Raw genomic sequence first — 24,526 nt, forward strand, 5'->3', positions numbered from 1 at the left:
CAGGAGCTTGGCAGTAGAGGGGTTTTTTTGTGCTTCCTCACATTTGCGCTGGGGGTGACATGCTCGGCGAACCAGGCGCTGCAGGGAGGGTGCTGAAAGGACAGTTCCCTTAGCGCTGCATCTTACGCTCGACCCGCCCCGGGACCCAGCGGAGAGCCCGGGGAAACGGCAGTGGCGTCTGTCCCCGGTTCCCCCGTCGCTGCCCAGGCCCCTGAGCAAAACTGCGGGGTGAGGCATGGGATCTTACCGTGCTCCGGTTGCTCTGACTTACACAAGTGGGGCAATAACAACGGGATGGGGCTCAAGGGACGTAGCCTTCCTATTTTCCGGTTGAAACCCATTGGTAAAAAGAAAGAGCTCGCTTCCATTGTTTAAAATAACACCTTTTTGTTTTATAAAGTAAGAATTTTAAACTAAAATCGATGCCTATATTGAAGATAATCTCACTGTTGAGGACCTCACTGCAGTTTCAATTGGAAAAAAAAGACCAAATCACTGGCTGCCAACCGTTGCAGTTAAATTTTTTTTTGGAACTCTTAATCTTCGAGATTTGCACTCTGATTTGCAACAATATTCGCGAAGAAGTTAATCTGGGAACTCTTCAGCTTCTTGATTCAGGTCTTCATAGCCTAGTCTTAAACTTTCAGTGCAGAAGTAGAGAATCATGTAGGTACGTTGTGGTGCGGGACAATCGTCCTCTTCCAGAGTAAACACCCCTCAGTTGTTCCCCTTCACCCCCACCTACCCGCCAGCTCTTACCCCAGCTCCCTGTCATAGCCACACTGTTCACCCATTATCAGCATTCCCTCCAACCAGTGTGTGCTTTCCACTCATCAGTCTAGGTGCATGCCATTCAGACACGCACATATCACGATTAACCGAGATTGCAACTGAGGAAGAGAGAGATAGAGACTTGCAGAACGACAGAGAGAGGGAGAGGCTGTTAGAAAGACACACACGCAGAGAGAGAGAGAGATAGAGGCTGTGAGGAGAAAGAGATATAGAGGCTGTTAGAACGACAGAAAGAGAGAGAGGCTGTTAGAACGACACACACAGACAGAGAGACCTGCATTGTCTTGTCTGAGTCAGCAAGTTCACTCAAAAAGTCAATTGGATTGTCAAGCCTGCTCCCAGAAGACAGGATGGGGGGGACTCAGACAATCTGTTCCGCTTCTCCTGACCCCTTTAAGGAATGGGTAGTGCTAAAGTGCGTAAATTTGTGAGCTTTGAGGGCGTCTCTAAAAAAAGAGTTCAAATAAAACGTAACCTTTGAGAAATGTGCTTGTAGTGAGCTGTGATTTCAGGGCTCTCTCTCTCTCTCTCTCTCTGTCGCTCTCCACTCACTCCCATATCCCATCCTCGACTGTCACAAAAGAGAGCCTCTGGAGACTGTCCTCACTCGAACTGATGGAGCGGCGCCTGTGAATTACCACAAGCAAACGAGAGAGAGAGAGAGAGAAATACAACACGGTGGAGCTAACTGCACTTTAAAATCCACTCAGTCTGTGGCTCACGCCTCCTTATCACTTCCGTGTCAGGGGATTTCAGAAGCAGTCTGCCCCTCGCAGGCTCAGTTTTTCTGACTCCCCATCAACGCCCCCATTTCAGTCTTTCTGATCTGCCTCTCCTCCTAAAACCTCCTCCACCCCCCTCTCTCTCTTTCTCCTCTCACCCACCCCCAGCAGGGAAAAAAAAACAAGCTTTTGCAGCCCCTTCCACCTTTGCTTGGAGCCCAGGCGGATTCCCTATGGCTGAGGGTAGGAGGATCTGGGATAAGGAGGATGACTTGCCGGTTTATCTGGCCCGGCCGGGCACGGCAGCTCAGATCCCCCGGCAGAAATACGGGGGCATGTTCTGCTCGGTGGAAGGAGCGTACGAGAGCAAGACTTTGGATTTCGATGCACTGAGCGTTGGCCGCCGGAGTTCCCGGAGCACCAGCGGCGCCAGTAAAACTCAGGGGTCCCGGGACAACGCCGAGGCTCCCGGCGACACAGTCAGGGAGAGCCCGCTGGCGACCGAGAGGGGACCCGGGGTACAAATCACCACGGCGAACGGCAAGGAGAGACTGCAGAACCGGGATGACCCGCAGGTAAAATGAAACAACTCGCATTTAGTCGCCGCACATTTCACTGGGAGTTAGAAACCCAAACTTGCAGAACTTTTCATTTCTGAGCAATGACATTTCATCTGTGAGGTTTTGTGCATTTTTTTTTAAAAAAAATGTTGCATTTCGATTCAGCAAAACTGTTCATTGCAGCTGTGCAAAAAAAAAACATTGTGGTGCAAAATATCTTTCTGCTATTGTTGAAGTTCATTTGTGCTGGCGTGGATTTTTTTGTTTGCTTTGTTTTTGAATTAATGGCCAGATGGGGCATATTTGTCAACAACAGCCCTGTCAGGTGGGTTAATGTATTCAGTCTAGCCCAGTCGGCGTCTCTTTTAACCGGACCATTGCGGGTCAGAGCAGGCGAGAGAAGTCCAGTTAGAGAGAGCATCTAAGTTCAAGTGACTGCACACAGGATTGCCTTGAACTGGAACATCAGGTAGGGCTTCAGAGGCAAGTCGCTGGGGAAGGAAGAGGTGCACAGAAAGGGGTTGGGGGGGGGGGGGGGCGTGAAAAAAAAAAAAAAAACCACACACCCCCCCCCCCCCCCCCCCTCCCTCTCACACACACACACACACACACAATTTGATTCTGTTCGCCTTGCCGCATTTGGCTGGCCCTGTGTTACTAAAGGGCTGCAGTGCAGCATGTTATAATGGCCCATTCTGCAGTCTTGGAGGGTCTGCTTGGAGATTTCTACAGAGCATAAATAAATAGAAGATGCTGTTTACTGGGGGGTGGTGGGGTGGGGGGGGGGAGGGTTAGTGTGGTTGATGTTGCCTCCTGTATCTCTATTACACACAAACACACACTCGTCCCCCACCTTTCGTGTCTCTGAGCAGTGGGCGCGGTGCTCAGTAACAAGGCAGGCGGCTCCTTTGCCCCAGCTGGGTGCCTGGTTTGGGTTGCTTTCTGTTTTTTTTAAAGGGGAGATGTTGGTGGGGGCTGACAGGTGAGACGGTGGGAGATAGGGAAAGGAGGTAGAGCCACGCTGTGGCTACAGACTAGAATTGCACTGCGGTAGTTGCATGCGGTCTTTTACTCTCGGTTAACCCTCCTGGAACAGGGCGGGGGAGAGGGGATTACTGCCGCATGCCTGACTTCAACTGCAGACCCTAGAACACAACCTGCTGTGGACAGAACTCGCCCCCCACTCCCCAAACTCTCAATGCAGAAAGAACAAAATCCAGCAAGAATTTGTCCTGACATGTAGTGCCTCTGGGGTTGCCTGTTTATTATCAGGATTGCTTGGCACACCAATGTTCTGTTTTAAACATTTGCTGTACTGGTGAAACCAAATTGGTTTAAACCGCATCCAAATTCTGTCACTCTGGAGGAGACCGTCTGCCTGTGTTGGGCCTCTGGGAGATTTGGGATTGCACTATGCATCAACAGGTCAGACTCTGAGATGCAGCAGTCTGGTCACTTGGTTATACAGGACACCAGTTATGTTCAGCCAGTTCAGACATTCTGAATGCAGCTGGGTCTTGCATCCAAGCCTCCTGGCCCAGAGGTAGGGGCACTGTCACTGTGCCATAAGAAACGCAAGCTAGAGTCAAGAAATATTGTGTTTTGAAGAAAGGTCACTGGACTGGAAACTTTAACTCTGCTTTCTGTCCAGAGATATTGAAAGACCTGCTGAGTTTCTCCAGCAATTTCTGGTTTATTTTGTTTCTGATTTCCAGCATCGGCTGTTTTCCTTGTTGAGGGTGAAGCAATGGTCGATTCACATTGTTTAGCGTGGAAGGGATGTATCTTGTTTTTCATCCAGCCAGTGTTGGTTTTGAATGTGCCTGTCTCTGAATTCCTGAGGAATAAATTGGGCACCCTTTTTTATCCCTAAATGAAAAACAAATGAAGATTTCTTTTGACTTTCCAGTTGCTTGTTTTCTTTTTATGTGCAGCAATGAAATTGTTCATTTACAAAGCAGTTTCAGCATTGCTAAATCCCTGGTGTACCAAGATGAAAATTAATGCTCCAGGCATGGTTCAGAGACTCGGGTTTGGAGAAGACTTTTGAAGATCAGACATAATCTAACCAAATGACAGAGCAAGTTTTATTTATTTATTTATTGTCATATGTATTTTGTTACAAAATGCAGGAAAAAAAGTGTTGTACAGTGTCTTCGCTCTCCGTCGCCGTGTTAAAACACAGAAAAATAAACCAAAACTAGAATATAAAGGCAGAAAAATGAAGAAATTAAGAAAAAGTCTTCAGCTTTGTAGTCTTTCTTGTTAAGTGTTCCATCATGGGCCATGAGAGGTATGAATGAGATATTTCTGCTCCTAATTTTGGGATGTTGTCCAGATGGATGCAGAGGGATAGCAGAGCAGATGTGCCCTAGGGAAGAGTTCCAGTGTATGGCAATGTGTTATGTAAAGACATTACCACAAGCTGGAAATGGATGCAAAGGAGATCAGAATCCTTTGAGGAGTAGACGCTGTCTATTGGCATGTGAAACTGGTGGAAGCCGTGGAGTTAGAGCAAAAGTCAGGAGGTGATTAGTAGACTAGGATTTTTGAATTCGGTGTTTTGGATGATGGAGAGGACAAGGGGTGAAGCAGTGGGTGGCTTACTGCTCAGGGATGAAGTTTGCGTACGCTGAAATTTGGGAGGCAAGTGATATATGAGAGATGCTGTTAACCTGGAAAAGGTTCAGAAAAGATTTACAAGGATGTTGCCAGTGTTGGAGGGTTTGAGCTATAGGGAGAGGCTGAATAGGCTGCGGCTATTTTCCCTGGAGCATTGAAGGCAGAGGCATAACCTTATCGCGATTTATAAAATCATGAGGGGCATGGATAGGGTGAATAGCCAAGGTCTTTTTCCAAGGATGGGGAAGTCCAAAACTGGAGGGCACAGGTTTAAGGCGACAGGGAAAAGACGTAAAAGGGACCTAAGGGGCAACTTTTTCACGCAGAGGGTGGTGTGTGTGTGGAATGAACTGCCAGAAGAAGTGGTGGAGGAGGGTACAATTACGACATTTAAAAGGCATCTGGATGGGTATATGAATAGGAAGGGTTTAGAGGGATATGGGCCAAATGCTGGCAAATGGGACAAGATTAAGTTAGGATATCTGGTCAGCATGGACAAGTTGGACTGCATTGTTTTCTACACCAAGTACATTACATTTAAAATCCATCTCCTCGTCTTGCAAACAATAACTGATAGCCCATTTTCCCTGAGACTTTGACTTTGTCCATGCTGTCCATCCATTTTTCAAACTCCTTGGTTATCCCAGACCCTTGTGGTTCTTCAACACTTTTCATCTCAAAGTTACATTTTCAAAAGCTTTCAAGCAAATGTTTCCACGATAGCTCCTAAATCTTCCAACAGAGCTTGTCTGTTCCTCTCCCTGATATGGTCTGGAAAATCTATCACATGAAAGGTTATATACGAATGAAGGCTGAGTTTGTTGCTATTGCAACTACAAGGGCACAGTTGTATCCCGTGCAGTCACAGGACCTGTGATGTCACTTCCGGTGAGTAAATTTGCTGAGTGACTGATTCGCAACATTGGAGGCCCCTGCTGTTGTATTATTGAATCTCTGGCGATGCAGTGGCACAATCCCACATTACAAAGTGTAGACTTGCTAACTAACGCAGTAATGGGAAATGCCTGTTGCACAGAACAGTCCAGTTGAGTCTTATGCCTTTTAACCCTTTAATCCTTGTCCATTTTAACTACACGCCTTTAGCACATTGCTTTGGAGTTTGTGGTTATGGGAGGACAAGGAGGGGAGCTGGTGGGATGGCCAGGGGTGTCACAAAGAAATGGCCAGTAAGACATGCAATGGGATGGTGGGGCGTGGCAAAAGGAGAAACCAATGACACAGCTGTATCGGGTTGTGGGGGGTGTGGTTTGGGGGTGTAAGGGGGTGGGTGACAGTGAGGTTAGGTTACCTGAGGCACAGTCAGGGTGTTGGAGTGGAGGGTAGTTCAGTGAGACCACTGGAGTGGGCCAGTGAGGAGTGTGGTGGTCAGCAGTACAGCCAGGGAGGCATGGATGGGGGCATGGGGGGAGTTTAGGAGGATGTGAGGGATTCCTGGTGTGTCTGGGGGTGGTCAGTTCAGAGGGATGGCCAATTGCACAGATAGAGTGGTCAGTGAGGCAGTAGGGTGTTGGTACCAGCAGAGGGAGAAGCAGTGATAATGGGCACTCTGACTCTGGTTTGGGTCACAGTGTGGTGAGGTGCCAGTGACCAACTTATTCTTCAAGTGCCTTGGCATTGCTCGCGTTGATGAATAAGAAGTGGATTGCAGAGCTGGGAATCAAGGGAAGAGCAGGAATGGGGGTCCATGTGAGACTAGATATACGCCAACACAAAAATGTTAGACAGGAAAAGGTTAGCAATTCCATCCAGCCTGCTTGTTACGTCTGTGTGTTGGTGCCGAAAACCTGGAAGATTTCTCTGTTGCTTACGTAGACAGTCAAAATGAGTCAAAGACCCCTCAGTAGTGACCCTACTTTCTGTGCTGCCTATTTCTTCTGTAATGGCTTAAGTGTCTTGATGGGAACAAGGGCCTTTAAAACAAAAGCATGGAAGCTTTGAAGGGCCACAAATCATAGAATCGCTACAGAATGGAAGCAGGCTATTCAGCCCACTGAGTCCACACCGACCTTCCAAGTAGCATCTACTCAGACCTACCTCCCTATCCCTGTAACCCTGCATTTCCCATGGCTAATCCACCCAACCTGTACATCCCTAGACACTATGGGTAATTTAGCATGGCCAATCCACTTAGCATGCACATCTTTGGACTGTGGGAGGAAACCGGAGCACCCGGAGGAAACCCACACAGACACGGGTAGAACATCCAAACTCCACACAGACAGTCGCCCAAGGGTGGAATTGAACCCGGGTCCCTGGCGCTGTGAGCAGCAGTGCTAACCACTGAGTCAAAGGAAAGGAAACAGAAATGTAGAAAGGTCTTTGTTGATGGACCTAAGGATAACTAAGGGTGATGGCATAGCAGGACTGGAGGCATGCAGAAAGATCTTGAAGAGGCTTGCGTTGCCCCCATTGTGTCCCACTGGTTCAGCTCATTTAAGCAATGGCCACCATTGCTTAATGCTAATTGCACAAACAATGAGACACATTTTTCTTAAGTGCATAGAATCATTTAAAGAGGACACAATGCAATGCTTGTTGATGCAACTAAAGAGGAATGTCCCTTTTAACAGTTTGGATGGGTTCCACCATGGAGTTTATAAAAAGAACATGACCTTTCCTCTATACAAAAAAAATTACAGTTTCTTTTAAATGAATGAAATTTTCTGATAAAGCAAAGATTTGTTTTACTCTGTCAGCTCCTACATTCTTTATTCTAATTCATTTGAACTTCCCAATTTCAAACTCTTTACTTAGTTCCTCAGTTGCCAAGGCTGTAAGCTCTGGAATTCTTTCTCATTAACACTCTCCTTCTCTACTTTGCATTCATCCTTATTAAAGCCTACTTCCTTGATTAAGCTTTTGGCCACGTTTTCTTTCTTTATTCATTTGCGGGATGTGGGCGTTGCTGGCTGGCAAGCATTTCTTGCCCATCCCTAGTTGCCCTTGAGAAGGTGGTGGTGAGCTGCCTTCTTGAACCGCTGCAGTCCTCCTGCTGTGGGTTGGCCCACAATGCCATTAGGGAGGGAATTCCATGATTTTGACCCAGCGACAGTGAAGGAGTGGCATATATTTCCAAGTCAGGATGGTGAGTGACTTGGAGAGGAACTTGAAGGTGGTGGTGTTCCCATATATCTGCTGACCTTGTTCTTCTAGATGGAACTGGTTGTGGGTTTGGAACATGTTGCCTTTGGTGAATTTCTGCAGTGTATCTTGTAGATAGTACACACTGCTGCTTCTGAGCGTCGGTGGTGGAGGGAGTGGATGCTTGTGGATATAGTCCCAATCAAGTGGGCTGCTTTGTCCTGGATGGTGTCAAGCTTCTTGAGTGTTGTTGGAGCTGCACCCATCCAGGCAAGTGGGGAGTATTCCATCACACTCCTGACTTGTGCCTTGTAGGTGGTGGACAGGCTTTGAGGAGTCAGGAGGTGAGTTACTCACCACAGTATTCCTAGCCTCTGGCCTGCTCTTGTAGCCACTCTGATAATGTGGTGATTCCAGTTGAGTTTCTGGTCAATGATATCCCCCAGGATGTTGGTAGTGGGGGATTCAGTGATGGTAACACCATTGAATGTCAAGGGACGGTGGTTAGATTGTGTCTTATTGGTGATGGTCATAGCCTGGCACTTGTGTGGCGCGAATGTCACTTGCCACTTGTCAGCCCAAGTCTGGATATTGTCCAGATCTTGTTGCATTTGAACACAGACTGCTTCAGTATCTGAGGAGTCATGAATGGTGCTGAAAATTCTGCAAACATCGGCAAACATCCCCACTTCTGACCTTATGATGGAGGGAAGGTCATTGATGAAGCAGCTGAAGGTGGTTGGGCCTAGGGCACTACCCTGAGGAACTCCTGCAGAGATGTCCTGAAGCTGAGATGACTGACCTCCAACACCAAGACCATCTTCCTATGTGCCAGGTATGAATCCAATCACCAGAGAGTTTGCCCCCTGGTAACCATTGATTCCAGTTTTGCTTGGGCTCCTTGATGCCACACTGGGTCCAATGCAGCCTTGATATCAAGGGCTGTCACTCTCACCTCACCTCTGGAATTCAGCTCTTTTGTCTATGTTTGAACCAAGACTGTAATGAGGTCAGGAGCTGAGTGGCTCTGGCGGAACCCAAACTGGGTGTCACTGAGCAGGATATTGCTGATCAGGCTCTCCTTGATCGCACTGTTGATGACACCTTCCATCATTTTAGATCAAGAGTAAACTGATGGGATGGTAATTATCCAGATTGGGTTTGACCTGTTTTTTATGTATAGGACATACCTGAGCAATTTTCCACAACGTCAGGTAAATATCAGTGTTGTAACTGTACTGGAACAGCTTGGCTAGGGGAGCAGCAAGTTCTGGAGCACAAGTCTTCAGTACAATTGCTGAAATGTTGTCAGAATCCATAGCCTTTGTAGTAACTAGTGTCTTCAAATGTTTCTTGGTGAAGGGAATTGAATTGGCTGAAGATTGGTATCTGTAATGCTGGGGACCACTGGAGGAGGCCGAGATGGATCATTCATTCGGCACTTCTGGCTGAAGATTGCTGTGAAAGCTTAGAGGTTGAGCTTATAGAGATTTATAAAATCATGAGGGACATAGATAAAGTAAATAGCAAATGTCTTTTCCCTAAGATGGGGATGTTAAAAAGAGGGGACATATTTTTAAGGTGAAAGGAAAAAGATTTACAAAGGATATGAGTGACAGCTTTTTTACACAGAGAGTGTTTAATGTACTGCCAGAGGAAGTGGTGGATGCTGGTACAATGACAGCATTTAAAAGACATTTGGATAAGTACATGAATAGGAAAGGTTTGGAGGGATGTGGAACAAATGCAGGCAGGTGAGACTAGTTTAGTTAGGGAACATGGTCAGCGTGGACTGGTTGGACCGAAGGGTCTGTTCCCGTGCTGTATGACTCTTTGAAATCATTGAAGTTTAGAATAATGAAGTGTAGTCTTGCTGAAACATATAAGACTCTAAGGCTTGACAGGGTAGGTGCTGAAAAGATGTTTCCCCTCATGGATGAATTTATAATTGATAGGAAGCATAGTTTGAAAATAAGGGGTCTTTCGTTTTGAAAGGAGAAGAGAAGGAATTTATGCTCTCCAAAGGCTGTTAATCTTTGGCATTCTATTCCAGAGACCAGTGAAGGTTGTGTTATTGGAAATAATCAAGGCTGAGTTGCATCTACAAAGGAGCCGAGCCTAATGGGGACTGACAGGAAAGTGAAGTTGAAACCAAAATTTGATTAGCCACGATCTTACTTCAAGATGGAATAGGCCCCAGGGGCCAAATTACTGCTCCGAACCCTCTTGTGCAAGAAGATCATCAGCTAACGTACAGAATAGGGGCAGCAATGGTCAGCTACAGCCTGAAGAATGGTTCCATTTTCATCTGGATGTCTGTGGTGGTGAAGTTTTAGGATGGTGCCATTGGCAAAAACAATCACCTTTCTCTAACCAGCTCGTCCAACATGAGCTGCACTTCAGCTGTCATCAGACATGGTGCCCACACTGAACTGCTCCATCGTTTATTTGTGGATTGATACCAACAAGCTTGCATTTGCTTTATCTCATTCTTCTTGCAAATCTCTTATTATTTACCTTGAGTTTGTCAGCATTACTAATGGGTGCAGATATGTTTTCGATGTTCTTCAGAATTTTCCGGATTTTTGTTATATATGGTGACATTTCCATTTAATGCTCTCATCCCTTTAAGAATGATTTTACATTGGTTAACTACTCCCATCATTGGGGTGCTCCCAATGCCTATCAGAGTGTGTACCTGAAACTATTAGATTATCTCTCAAAAGCTGCTCCAAATAGGACACCTCAATTGGAGTCTGCTGAAAAGCTCCCACCAGCCAATCTTAAAGCACACATTATTATAGAAAATCTAGGCTATGGTGATGGTAAATATTGAAAAGAAAGAAGGAAATTTCATTTTCACAATGACTTTTACGTTTGTAGAATCCCCATAGTGTGGAAGCAGGCCATTCAGCCCATCGAGCCCAACACCAACCCTCTGAAGAGCATCCCACCTAGCTCCACCCCATCCCTGCACTTCCCATGGCCAATCCACCCCACCTACACATCCCTGGACACTGTGGGGCAATTTAGCACCGCCAATCCACCTAACCTGCACATCCCTAGACACTATGCGGAATTTAGCACGGCCAATCCACCTAACCTGCACATCCCTGGGCACTCTGTAATGAGAAAGCAGCCCGATGTTGCTCTGGGACTATGGTTACCTCACCCTACCGATGGGAGACAGTAGTAGCCAAGTGGGACACAGCAATCTCCACAAACAGCAATGTAGAAATGATCCATTATTGTGATGTAGTTTGAGGGATAAACATTCAGGACACCCAGAATAACTCCCCTGCTCTTTCTTAATATAGCATCATGATATCTTTTTACAAGTATCGGTGCAAGCAGATGATCTTAGTTTAAAATATCATCAAAAAGTTGCGCCCAGCGACAGTGCAGCACACCCTCAGTATTGTCAGACAGTTTGACTTCTGTGTTCTGATCTTGGAGTGGGGGTTTGAACATAGAACCTTCTGACTGAAAAGCAAGAGTGTAAGATCAAAGTGACACTCCATCAAGTGTAGAAAATATGCTTTTTTTAATCATGTTGCTTGAGAGATTCATGTTAGTCAGGTTATCAGGGGGAGGCGATGGCCTAGTGGTATTATCACTGGATTCTTAATCCAGGGACCCAGATAATGTCCTGGGGACCTGGGTTTGAATCCCGCCACGGCAGATGGTAGAGTTTGAATTCAATAAATATCTGGAATTAAGAGTCTAATGATGACCACGATATTGTCAATTGTTGGGAAAAATGTCCTTTATGGAAAGAAACTGCCATCCTTACCTGGTCTGGACTACATGTGACTCCAGACCCACAGCAATGTGGTTGACCCTCAACTGCCATCTGGGCAATTAGGGATGGGCAATAAATGCTGCCCTAGCCAGCGATACCCTCATCCTGTGAATGAATAAAGAAAAATAATTAGAAGAACTGTCTTTTTCCAGTTTGAATTGGTATATGAGGTATTTCAAGTTTACCTAAAAAGAAAGGAATCTCAAATAACTGATCAAAAAAAAAATGATGGCCGACATTTCACTTTCATTGCCATAAAATTAACAGATATCCGATAAGATAAATTCACTTCAAGTAGTTGACACAATAGAGAAATGTCTTCAAAAAGTACAAACACTTGCATTACTCCCTACTTATATGTGGCAACATATATGCAGTTACAAAGTTCTTGAAAGCTAGGGGGCGTAGCCTCAAAATAAGGGGGAGCAGATTTAGGTCTGAGTTGAGGAGGAACTTCTTCACACAAAGGGTTGTGAATCTGTGGAATTCCAGTGAAGCAGTTGAGGAGGCCTTGTTGAATGTTTTTAAGGCAGAGATAGATTTTTGAGCAGTAGAGGAATTGAGGGTCACGGTGAGCAGGGGAGTGTGGTGAGTGGAGCTGAGTCCACAAAAGATTAGCCAATTTGTTATGGAATGGTGGAGCGGGCTTGATGGGCCAGATGGTGTACTCCAGCTCCTATTTCTTATGTCCTTATGAACGTAGCCCCTATGTCTAGTAGGATCTCACACTTTTCCAACTCAGTGGATTCAGACATCAAGTTTCATTCACTGGCAGCTGTCTTCCATTCTATGTTCTCAGATATGGTTTGCACAGCAAGGTGCATCTTTACAAACTGGTTTTCACACTACAACAGCCCTGCCAGCATAACCTTCAAAGTTCCTTTTCAACTCAACAGGCAACAATATCTGGTCTTGTTCTCTGGCGTAAGTCTTCTGAATGCTGAGCTATTCACATTAGTTTTAGGATTCAATCCCTTTTAGTTCACTCGTACATGGCTTTCCCAGGAGCTTCTGAAGTTCTTTCTCCAATCTTACTGCCAAATAAAATAAAAACGACTCCTTTGTGAGAGAGCTTTGCTTGATTCTCCTCACAAAAAATGCTGTATTCTTTATCTGAGGTCCCCTGCAGTAGGATAGGCTGAAACCCAACATCACTCTTGTGTTTTTACATTGCCTTTTTAGAAAAACTTTCAACCCCACAATGACCTGAGCCAGAATTTAAATACTCAGAAATGAAGTCATATCTAAGAGGTCCAGTTATTAACCCCCACCCACTCCTTTCCACTATTCTCTTTGGTTTATTTTTCTTTGAATTTAAGGAGGATTTTCACAAATACGAGCTCTCTGCCAAGTACTGGGCTCATCAACAGCCTGAATAATGCTTCCAGGGTGCGGCACTTTTCAGTGAAATCTATTGAGACGAAAATAAGTTGTATTTGGCTAAAAACAGATCCTCTAATGTTGCACCGATATCATGAAGGAAAACATTAAGGCATCTTTGCAATACCTGCTGATTTTTAAAAACTGGGTGGTGCTGCAGAATTTGAAAAATGTTACCAATAAGTTTAGAGAATTATTTAAAATTGACACTCAAAATTTTGGAACGCTCAAATATGTTGGGTTAGATATTAAAAGGTGTAATCCTGAATTAACTTCAGATCAATAATCCTGTTTAGACAGTGTTACTCCCATTTCAGTTACCTTACCAGGTTCTGACAAAAACAAATGTTATATCTAACAAAGCGATGGGAGTGTGACAAAGCTTGACTGATTAGTTGAATCTTTTAAGCATCTGGAATCAACCAGACACAAGTTTTGATGTGTTTGGTTCAATTATTACTAAGAAACACCCGAAAGTTGAGTACATTTTAAGGACTAATAATTTCTTTTGTTTTGGAAATGTGGAAAAGTGCATATCTGAGTACCCATCCTAAGACGAGTGAGGAAAATGAAGTGATTTTTCGTAAGGTTTCACACAATAGTCTTCCTGCTGGGTGTTCCAGGACACTGGCTTCACAAATTTTATTGAGGGTTAAAATAAAGATTATGAAATCAGTGAGCTGGAACACCCATCAGGAAGTCTATCATGAGAAACATCATTAAAAACAATCTTTATTAAGGGCTATTAAGGTGCTGGAGCAGTACCATCCATGCTGCCTGTGCGCAAGATCCTGCAAATCCGCTAGGAAGACAGACGAACCAACACCAGCGTCATCAACTAGGCCAACATCCCCAGCACTGAGGCACTGACCACCCTTGATCAGCTACAATGGGCTGGGTACGTCATCCATGTGACCGACACGAGACTCCCCAAGCAGCTTCGAAACGGCAGGCGAGCCCCAGCTCCAGAGGAAACGCTTCAGTGATACCCTCAAGGCCTCACTGGGGAAGTGCGGCATTCCCACGGACACCTGGGAATCACTGGCCCAAGGCCGTCCAAAGTACAGGAGGAGGATCTGGGAAGGTGTCAAGCACCTTGAGACTTGCCGTTGGGAAAAAGCAGAAGCCAGGTGAAAACAGTGAAAGGAGCGTGCCGTCACACCAATGTCCCACCCACCCCTTCCTGTGACTACCATCTCCCCCAAGGGTAACAGAGTTTGTCGTAGCCACTTCAGTCTGTACAACCTCCTACGGACTCACCCTGAGAGTGGAAGAGAGTCATCCTCGTCTGCAAAGGACCATCAATGAATGATTAACGGTGAATATGGTCGTTGTTCTTCTTTCTTTTGGAAGACTACGAAAGTGTTAAAAAAGCATTGTTATGAGTATTATGCCTACTGAAACCCTGGCTGTGCAGGCAGTGCATAAAAGATTCTCTAAGCAGTGAGATTCTGTACAATGGGTATACTGAAGCTAGTTTAGTCACACAGACAGTTATCCAATGCAGGCTAATGTACATTGCACAAAAAGTGAAAGTTATAAAAGGTCAAGATTAAACTTGATGGTTCGACTCAGACACAGGTGAGGAAGGAATGGATGGATTCAAGTCCTCACCTTATCCAACAATGCTCATTCAACTCAAACCTGTGAATATAGAACGGGATCCCGGTGGCAGTTATTGTTTTCTCACCACCCATATTGTATTTAAAGGTTTAACACTGGGAATTGAGTGCTGTCGGCAACAGTATGTATTTCTTTCGTCATTGATTGCCAATCTCTTGATGCCCTGATTTGCTCGTTACAGTTGAGTGGATTTTGAGGGCGGTTACAAGTCAACCGTGTCATTGTGGGGCTGGAGTTACCTGTAGGCTAGACCAGGGAAACGTTCCTGCCCGAAAGGATGTCTTTGAACCAGTTAGAGTTTTTAGACATCTGACAGCTTCCTAGTCACTTTTATTGGTACTGGCTCTTGGAAATCAAATTTAAAAAACTGCTACTACCATTTGAACATTAACGGAATTATTAGTTTCGGCCATCTGGATTTCTGGGCTGGTGAGTTGGTACACACCCAATTATGGCAAATTAAGGAGAGATTTGTGCCTTGAGCCCCAAACAACAAGTTACATGCCTAAAACCAGCCGGGGAAGGAATCTTTCAGGAGTTAAATATGGTTCTTAGAGCGAAAGGGATCAAAGGGTATGGGGAGAAAGTGGGAACAGGAGCTGGATGATCAGTCATGGTCATATTGAATGACAGAGCAGGCTTGAAGGCCGTATTTTCCATGTTACACTGTATAGATTGGGCTTAATTTGAATGCATATGTGAAAGGGCCGTACACTTTAATTCAACCTGTCACAGGCATTTTTTTTATTGTTCAGGAGCAGGTTCTGAGGAAAAGTAGGTACATTTTCTAAGTTTGTTCTTGTAGGAAGCAAATTAAATCTCAATTATAGCTCAAAAAGAGTTTGAACCAGCTACAAAATTGATGTCGCAAAAAAAGATATGATGCCAGGATTACTTATTTCTAGGAGTTTATTAAAACATAGGGAATATGGACAGGGTTAATGGTGGGTGTCGTTTCCCTAGGATATGGGATTTCAGTATCAGTAGACACGCATTTAAGGTGAGAGGAGAGAGATTTATAAAAGACATGAGAGGCAACGTTTTTACACAGAGGATGGTTCGTATGTGGAATGAACTCCCTGAGGAAGTGGTGGATATGGGCACAGTTACAATATTTAAAAGACATTTGGATAAGTATACGAACAGGAAAGGTTTGGAGTGAGATAACAAGATGTAGAGCTGGATGAACACAGCAGGCCAAGCAGCATCAGAGGAACAGGAAAGCTGACATTTCGGGCCTAGACCCTTCCCCTCCCCCATTTCTGAAGAAGGGTCTAGGCCCGAAACGTCAGCTTTCCTGCTCCTCTGATGCTGCTTGGCCTGCTGTGTTCATCCAGCTCTACACCTTGTTATCTCAGATTCTCCAGCATCTGCAGTTCCTACTATCTCTGAAACAAGGTTTGGAGTGATATGGGTGAGCAGGGGCCGGTTTAGTTTGGGATTATGGTCTGCATGGACTGTTTGGACCAAAGAGTCAGTTTCCGTGCTGTATGACTCTATGAGTCATTCTTAGGGCAAGTTCTTGTTCATTCCCATTTGCCCCTGGGAGGTTAGCGGAAAGCTGCCTTCTCGAACTGCTGCAGTCTGTGCGATAAAGATGCTCCCACAGTGTTGATAGGAAGAAAGTTCCAACATTTTAAAGCAATAATAATAGGGCCACAGTGAGAAAAACCCAGCCATGTGATGAGAAAGTAAACATGAGAAGGTCTTCCCTTTGTGCTCGCTGCCCGCTACCTTCTGACAGATGGAAGGCCAGTGGTTTAGTAGTAGTCCCTTCCTGCCTTCGTCACTGGCACTGCTACAGCCTTTGGATTCAGAAAAGGATTGTGGTGGTTTGACATTGAGTTTATGTGATAAGTGGCTAAGGCCTGTTTGATTTCTCCCCCATCTCCCATGAAGGTCATGAGGTTACTTCCTGTGACAGAGACCTCCTTAAAAAAAAATGGCAGCAAGAAGCATTGTTGTTTCTTACATATGGAGGTCCAAGCCCTAAAATGGTCCTCAAGATGGGCTCCATTAAATTGGATCCAGAATGAGGTCCTTAAAGGCATGGGTGCTCTTGATATGGGACCCCTTCCTCACAGGCTTGTGCCAACTTACATCATTCCCAGAAGTTAAAACCAATAAAACATGCTAAAGATGCCAATTGGTTGGATTTGTCTTGTGTACCTGAGCATGAAGTTCCAGTACATTAATTTCCAAATATTATTGGTTGAATATTCAGGCTCCACTGAGCAATGAAAGAATCACAGAATTACAGGTTGCATTGTGCTGATCCTCCCTAGGAATTGGATGGAGATATTTTCTAATCAACCTGTTCAGAGGTGTAGTTGCAAACTGGAGCAGGTGAACGTTGAACCCAAGCCACTTGGCCTAGAGGTAGGGTCACTGCACTACAGTGTTGTGTAGAATGGATGAGCTGGAGCACTGGTGGTGTGTTCACTCCTGGTGTCACATAGTCTTTGGTAGTCTTTGAACTTCTCTCGAGCTGATGGAGGGGTTTCCCTGGACTTCTCCCAAGACCCAGTTGCACAGTGGCTCAGTGACTAGCACTGTCTGTGGGGAGTTTGCACATTCTCCCTGTGCCTGCGTGGGTTCCTTCCGGGTGCTCCGGTTTCCTCCCACAGTCCAAAGATACGCAGGTTGGAGTGGATTAGCTGTGGGAGATTTGGGTTACACAGATGGGGTGAGTCGGTGTGGTCTGATGGCCTGGTTCCTCACTGTAGGGATCCTCTGAAGATGGTGGTTTGCTCACTGGACCATCTATGTCTCCCAGCCCACCCATGTTAATATGCTTTATTTTGAGGGGGGTGGTCAAGTGTCCTGTGTCAATCATCTGTCTAAATCCTCTCGGCCAATAACCATGAACATCTACCCATGATGTCAGGATGACCATTGGCCCCTTGCCAACCTCCACTAAAAGGTTAGTTTTCATTCCTTCTAAGAACAGAAACACCCTATTTCCCAAAAATCTTTTATGTTTGCAGAAGGCTATAACACATTTAAATGAGGTTTCATGCCACACTGGAAATGCTAAGTATGGAACACTGAGAGAACACAGTTTTAAAGGGGACTCCAGTTTACATCATATAATTTCTCCAGCCTGCTCAGTCATAGCAATCTTCAGCCTCAGCTCCACTTCCCTACTATCACTCCCTTCATATCCCTTGATTCCCTGAGAGACTGGAAAACTGTCTTACTCTTAACTATACTCAATAATGGAGCATCCAGTATAATCTGTGGGAGACAGTTCCTAAGATTGAAACCTCTTTGATCAAAGTCGTTTCTCCTCAACACAATCCCAAATGATCCTTAGACTAATCAGGGAAGACAATTCCTACTGCCACTCTCCTTCAGAATCTTTTATTTTTCACTTCTTTTATCACTTCTCATTCTTCTAAATTTGTTGGGCCTCTTTTTATAAAACAACCCTCCCAACACAAAATTAATTTAATGAATCAGTGCTTTAATGCCTCCAATGCAAGGGAATTGATGGCGTTATAGTATTTTTGCTGGGTTAGTATTCCAAAGACCCTGGTAATGATCTCGGTAGATGATAGATTTTGTATTATTTTAAAAAATATCTGTTGTAAAACCTGTCATAAAAATCCATCTGATTCACTAATGTCCTGTTGGGAAAGAAAACTGCCTTCCTTGCCTGGTTTGGCCTACATATGACTCCAGACACACAGCACTGTAGTTAAGGCCTACTTGTGACTCCAGAACCACATCACTGTGGTTGAGGCCTATACGTGACTCCAGAACCACAGCACTGTGGTTGAGGCCTACATGTGACTCCAGAACCATAGCACTGTGGTTGAGGCCTACGTGTGACTCCAGACCCACAGCACTGTAGTTGAGGCCTACATGTGACTCCAGACCTGCAGCACTGTAATTGAGGCCTACGTGTTAATCTAGACCCACAGTATTGTATTTGAGGCCTACATGTGACTCCAGACTGACAGTGGCTGAGTGTTTACTGCCCTCTAAATCAGTTGAGCAAACACTTCACTTTTTGCAAACCGTTAAATAAATCTCAAGGAGTTAAACTGGATGAGCCATCTACAATCACTGGTATAAGTGGCTGGAACGAGGTCAGCCAGTTAGGGCTGTTAATCTGGTCCAATCAGGGAGCCCCGGCTGACAGGTATAAACAGGAGTGTCAGGGGTTCTGCTCAATCTAGGAGCCAGCTCTGAGCTAGCTCGGTCAGTGTCCAGGTACAGTGCACATGTAAATAAAGGGTGACTTGATGACAGGGTACTGGACTTCGTGGAGTTATTTCAACTGGAAATGGCAATGGCAAACGTAGCACTGTCAAGCTGTAAAATCCCTCAGACTAATGTTTAGGGGCTAGTGACAAAATTGGGAGAGCCACTCTACATGCTGGTCGAGCAACAGCCTGAAGTAGTCATTTTCTTGGAATCATACCTCGTATGACAATGTCCCAGACACTAACATCACCAGCAGTAGGGCAGGCTGAGCAAAGAGATGGTATATAGTCAGGACGGAGTTGCTTGGCTGTTGTCAGCAGCAACGCTAAAAACCATGAAGTCTCATGTAATTAAAAGAGGGGAAGGAAACCAGCTGCTGATGACCAGGTTCCACGCACCCCCTACCCCTCTCCCCTCCTCCCCAACCCCCTCAGTTGATGAATCAGTACTCCTCCATGATGAACACCACTTAGAGGAAGCACCGAGGATGGCAAGGGCACAGAATGTACTCTGCATGGGACATTTCTGTGTCCACCACCAAGAGTGGCTCGATAGTACCATGACTGGTCTGGTCCAGAAGGGACATAGTTGCTAGACCGGGTCTATGTAAAGCACCTTGACCTCATCCTCACCAATCGTCTGTCCATGACTGTGTTGGTATGACCAGAAGGCAACATATTCTTGTAGAGACAAAGTCAGGTCTTCATATTGAGGATGCTGTCTGTCAGGGTAATAAATAGGTTTCAAACAGGGCAAACTATTCAAGATTGAGCATTCACCTGGCCATCCGTTGCAGCGGAATTGTACTCAAACACAATCAGCACTCTTATGCTGTGGTATTCCACACTCTACCATTAGCATCAAGCCAGGGCACCAACCTTGGTTTAACGGAGAGTGCAGGAGGGCATACCAGGAGCAGCACCGGGCATAGCTAAAAATGAGGTTGTCAATCTGGTGAAGCTGCAACATAGGAATACTTGTGAGCCAAAGAGGATATGCAGCTAGTGGTAGAACTATGTGAGTTTGCAACCAATGGATCTAATCTAAGCTCTGCAGCCCTGATCACACTGAGTCATGTATGGTAGTCGACAATTTAACAACTCACTGGAGTAGGATGCCCCACAAAAACCCCCATCGTCAATGTTGGGGTGCCCCGCAAGTCAATGCAAAAGGTTAGGCTGAAGTATTCGCAGCAATCTTCAGGCAGAAGTGCCAAATGGATGATCCACTTCAGTATCCTGCATAGGTCCAGCATGACAGATGCCAGTCTTCAGCCAATTCGATTCACTCCATGTGATATCAAGAAATGGTTGTAATTCTGGATACTGCAAAGGTGATATAGAGAGAACTGGATACCCAAAAAACTGGGTCAGAAGATGCCTACACGGACGACACCTGGAAGATATTACACGCCCTGACACACTCATCATGCTACCTTACATCAGCAACACATCTGAACTGATCATAAGACTGCTACGACCGCTGGGCATCAGAGTAGCACACAAATCCACATCAACCCTACGACAACTGCTCACCCAGACCAAAGACCCACAACCCACTATGGACAGGACCCATGTCATATACAAGATTCCCTGCAGAGACTGTGACAAACACTACATCAGACAAACAGGAAGGAAATTAACCACAAGAATATACAAACATCAATTGGCTACAAAGAGGCACGACCAATACTCACTCATCTCTATCCACATGGATAAGGAGAACCATCAATTCGACTGGGACAACACCAGGATCCAGGAACAAGCAAAGCAGAAACAAGCATGGGAATTCCTAGAAGTCTGGTACTCCACAAAGAAAGCCGTCAACAAACACATAGAGCTCGACCCCATATACACTCCACTGCAAAGGAAAGCCGGAAGTGAGGTAATCCAGCTCAACGGACTCCAGAGTTTAAAAACCAGGCGGGAAAACACAACGGTGCTTCATTGGAGACTGCACTGATGATGTTACTCAGCATGGTAACGAAACATCTGCAGAAAAACAACAACCAGCTCGGCGAGCCAACCAACCACAAGAGAGAACTGCCGATGCTGGAGTCTGAGTCAATACAGTGTGGAGCTGGAGGAACACAGCAGGTCAGGCAGCATCAGAGGAGCAGGAAAGTACATGTTTTGGGTTTACACCCTTCATCAGGACAGATACTGGCTCCTCTGATACTGCAAAGGCGAAGGGCCCTGACAACATTCCCACAATAGTACTGAAAACGTGTGCTTCAGAATTCGATGTACCCCTAGCCAAGATGTTCCAGTGCAGTCACAGCACTGACATTGACTCAACAGTGTGGAAAATTGCTCAATTATATCCTTCTTGCCCAAAGAGCAGACCAAATCCAGCCCAACCAACTATTGCTCTATCAGTATACTCTCAATCATCAGTGCTATCAAGCAGCACTTACTCAGCAATAACCTGCTCACAGGTGTTCAGTTTGGGTTTGGCTGGGGCACCGAACTTTGACTTCATTAGAACCCTGGTTCAAAGATGGACAAAAGAGCTGAAATTCAGAGATAAGGTGAGAGTGACTACCTTTGATATCACAGCAATGTCAAGGAGCCCTAGCAAAACTGGAATCAACTGGAATCAGGGGAAATACTCATACCCAGATGTTTATCGTTGTTGGAGATCAATCATATCAGCTCTAGGGCATCTCTGCAAGAGTTCCTCAAGGTAGGGTTCTAGGCATCACCATGTTCAGCTGCTTCGTCAATGACCTTCCCTTCCCTTAATGTCAGACGTAGGGATGATAGTACATTGTTAAGCACCACTTGTGATTCCTCAGATGCTGAAGCAGTCCATGCCCAAAGAACTGAACAACATCCAGACTTTTGGGCTGACAAGTGGAAAGTAAGATTTACACAAGACAAGTGCCAGGCAATGGCCATCTCCAACAAGAGAGAATTGATCCATCTCCCCTTGACAGTGCAGCATCTCGCACTATCAATATCCTGGGAGATACCATTGCCCAGAAACTTACCTGAATTAGCACAGCTCCAACAACACCTAATAAACTTGACATCACCAGGGACAAAACAACCTGATTGATTGCCACCTCATCCACAAACATTCAATTTCTCCACCACTAATGCACATTTCTGTAAGTTGCACTGTAGAAATTCAGCCAGGATCCTGCCATCTAGAAGGATAAGGGCAGCAAATACATAGGGACACACCACCTGCAAGTTCCCCTCCAAGCCACTCACCATCCTGACTCGGAATTATAATCCCTGTTCCTTTACTGCTGCTGGTTCAAATGCAGGAACTCCCTCACAGCACCTACGCCAAAGGGACTGCAGTGGTTCGAGTAGGCAGCTCAGCACCTGATTCTGGAGGACAATTAGGGACAGGCAGTTTAGTGCTGATGCAACCTGTGAGACCCACATCCCAGGAATGAACAATTTAAAAAAAGAGCCTGCCTTAAATATGGAGTGTTCATTGCTTAGTATTCCATGTGTGGAGTCATGAAAGGTCTAGAAATAAAACTTCAATTCCTAAAGTCTCTGGAACAATCATCCGAATTTGTCAATTCTGTAAAGAAGTTTTCTACGAGAACAGCATTCAGTGTTTTGAAGCAAGGTTAAAAACAGCATTATCCCCAACAATAAATTTTTAAGAACATGCCCGATTAACAATTTAAAAATATACACAGATGATTTAGCAGTTCTTTTTGTATTTCTGTGAAAGCTTTTTTTGTTGAGATCATTTACTGGGAACGTGAATTTTCTAACCCACTCACTTTGTGATGTGTAGATACAGGAGAACTTTCTAGAACGGACCAGTTGTTATTGATCACTGTTCGGGGAACTCTCTCAGAAATGTGAGTGCACCTTCTCCAGAGGAAAAAAAATCCTCTCAAATTTATTTGGTGCCTTGAGATTTTAAATGCGGAACAATTCGGGGTATTTTAAATCTTGTATGTATCTTCAGTCTACTAAACATAGAAACATAGAAGATAGGGGCAGGAGGAGGCCATTCGGCCCTTCGAGCTTGCTCTGCCATTCATCAAGATCATGGCTGATCGGCCAACTCAATAGCCTAATCTGCTTTCTCCCCATAACCTTTGATCCCATTCGCCCCAAGTGCTATATCGAGCCACCTCTTGAATTCATTCGATGTTGTAAGAGATTAAATTAGAATAGTGATCTATTCATTGCTTTTTCTATGATTGAGGCATTTCAATGCTAATTTTCTAGAAAGCTGAACACTAAGATACCATTGTTAGATAAATAATTTGTCTATTGCTTAATTAATCAACTTATTTCATTTTTAATACTTAATTAAGGTCTGTAGAAAGGTTCTATTTGTTCCAGAAAATTGAATTAAAATCCTGAGGCTTAACATTTTCCAAATTGAATTGCTGTTGATCTCCAGTAAAATGACCAAAACTTTTCCCAATGCCCTGGGTAATGACAAAACTTATTGATGGCTCTGCAAAGTAAGGATGCATCCAAGAGTATGATTGGAAACACAAGAATCAAAACAAATAGTAGCAAAAACATGAGGAGACCTAAGGACCTGAAATAGGCCATTTGTCCCATCCAACATTTGGTTTTCCTTTGAATGGGTCGCCTTGTGCTGGTTCTCTGTACTACTCAATCTTGCAGCGATAGGATCATACAGCACGGAAAGGCTGGTTTTCCATCTCCTTTGCCATTAAGCCATTCTTCATTGGTGATTCCCAAACAGGGGAATTTGACGAGCTATTCAAGCACCAATGATATCACAAAAATCCCTTCCTCATTCAACATTCTCACAGGTACGGTCTTGAGCAGGATGGAGTTGGTGTGGGAAGGTGTTGTAAAATTGGAATCAAACTGATCCCTTTTTTTGGATTTCACTCCCCTTTCCAGTTCAGGTCTAGCTACCCTGGCTATTGGCTCCACAGTCAAGTAGAGCTTTGGATCTCAGAATCATAGAATCAAAATAGCCCTAAAGTGTGGAACAAGGCGATTTAGGCCATCGAGTCTGCACTGACCCTCTGAAAAATACCCCATCCAGACCCATTCCCCTACCCTATCCCAGTAACCCTGCATTTACCATGGCTAACCCACCCAACCTGCACGTCTCCCAGGTACCTATGGTTCCGCAAAACACCTGAAGCCTTTGTGTTTATCCAGCAGCCACTTCAGAAGATAATCTTATTAGTGTCTAAAACTTTGCTACCCTCTAACATAGTTGAAGTACTATTGGAGTGGGTATAGCTCCTTGAAAGTTGAGTCAGAGGCAGACAGATTCGTAAAGAAGGTATCAGGAACATTCGCCTTCATTACTCAGACCATTGAGTTTAAGATTTGGGATGTCATGTTACAGTTGCAGAAGGCCACTTTTGGAGTACAGTCCATTTCTGGCCATCCTGCTATAGCAAGGATATCATTAATTTGGAGAGGGTGCTGAAAATATTTACAAGGATGTTACCTTGATTTTGAGTTATAAGGAGAGACTGGATAAGCTGGGAGTATTTTCATTGTAGTGTAGAAGGTTGAGGGGTGACTTTATAGAAGTTTACAAAATCATGAGGGGCATAGACAGGTTGAATAGCAAAGGTTTTTCCCAAGGGTTGGGGATTTAAATTTTAAGGTGAGAGGAGAAAGATTTAAAAGAGACCTGGGAGCAACTTTTTCGCACAGAGTGTGGTTCACATGTGGAATGAACTGCCAGAGGAAGTGGTAGATCCAGGCTCAGTTACAACATTTAAG

At 44.9% G+C, this 24,526-nt stretch overlaps 1 protein-coding gene across 1 annotated transcript in view; it reads left to right on the forward strand.

The window, feature by feature from the left end:
• Window positions 1–1,506: 1,506 nt before the first annotated feature.
• Window positions 1,507–24,526, forward strand: part of LOC109923870 (dihydropyrimidinase-related protein 3-like) — a 228,487-nt gene continuing 205,467 nt past the window's right edge. The window contains exon 1 of the mRNA XM_048603930.1: window positions 1,507–2,089. Coding sequence (XP_048459887.1) covers window positions 1,748–2,089 — 342 coding nt within the window. The 5' untranslated portion in view covers window positions 1,507–1,747. The remainder of the gene's footprint in view (window positions 2,090–24,526) is intronic.

Source organism: Rhincodon typus, chromosome 12 (genome assembly GCF_021869965.1).
Source record: "Rhincodon typus isolate 14 chromosome 12, sRhiTyp1.1, whole genome shotgun sequence".
Classification (NCBI taxonomy): domain Eukaryota; kingdom Metazoa; phylum Chordata; class Chondrichthyes; order Orectolobiformes; family Rhincodontidae; genus Rhincodon; species Rhincodon typus.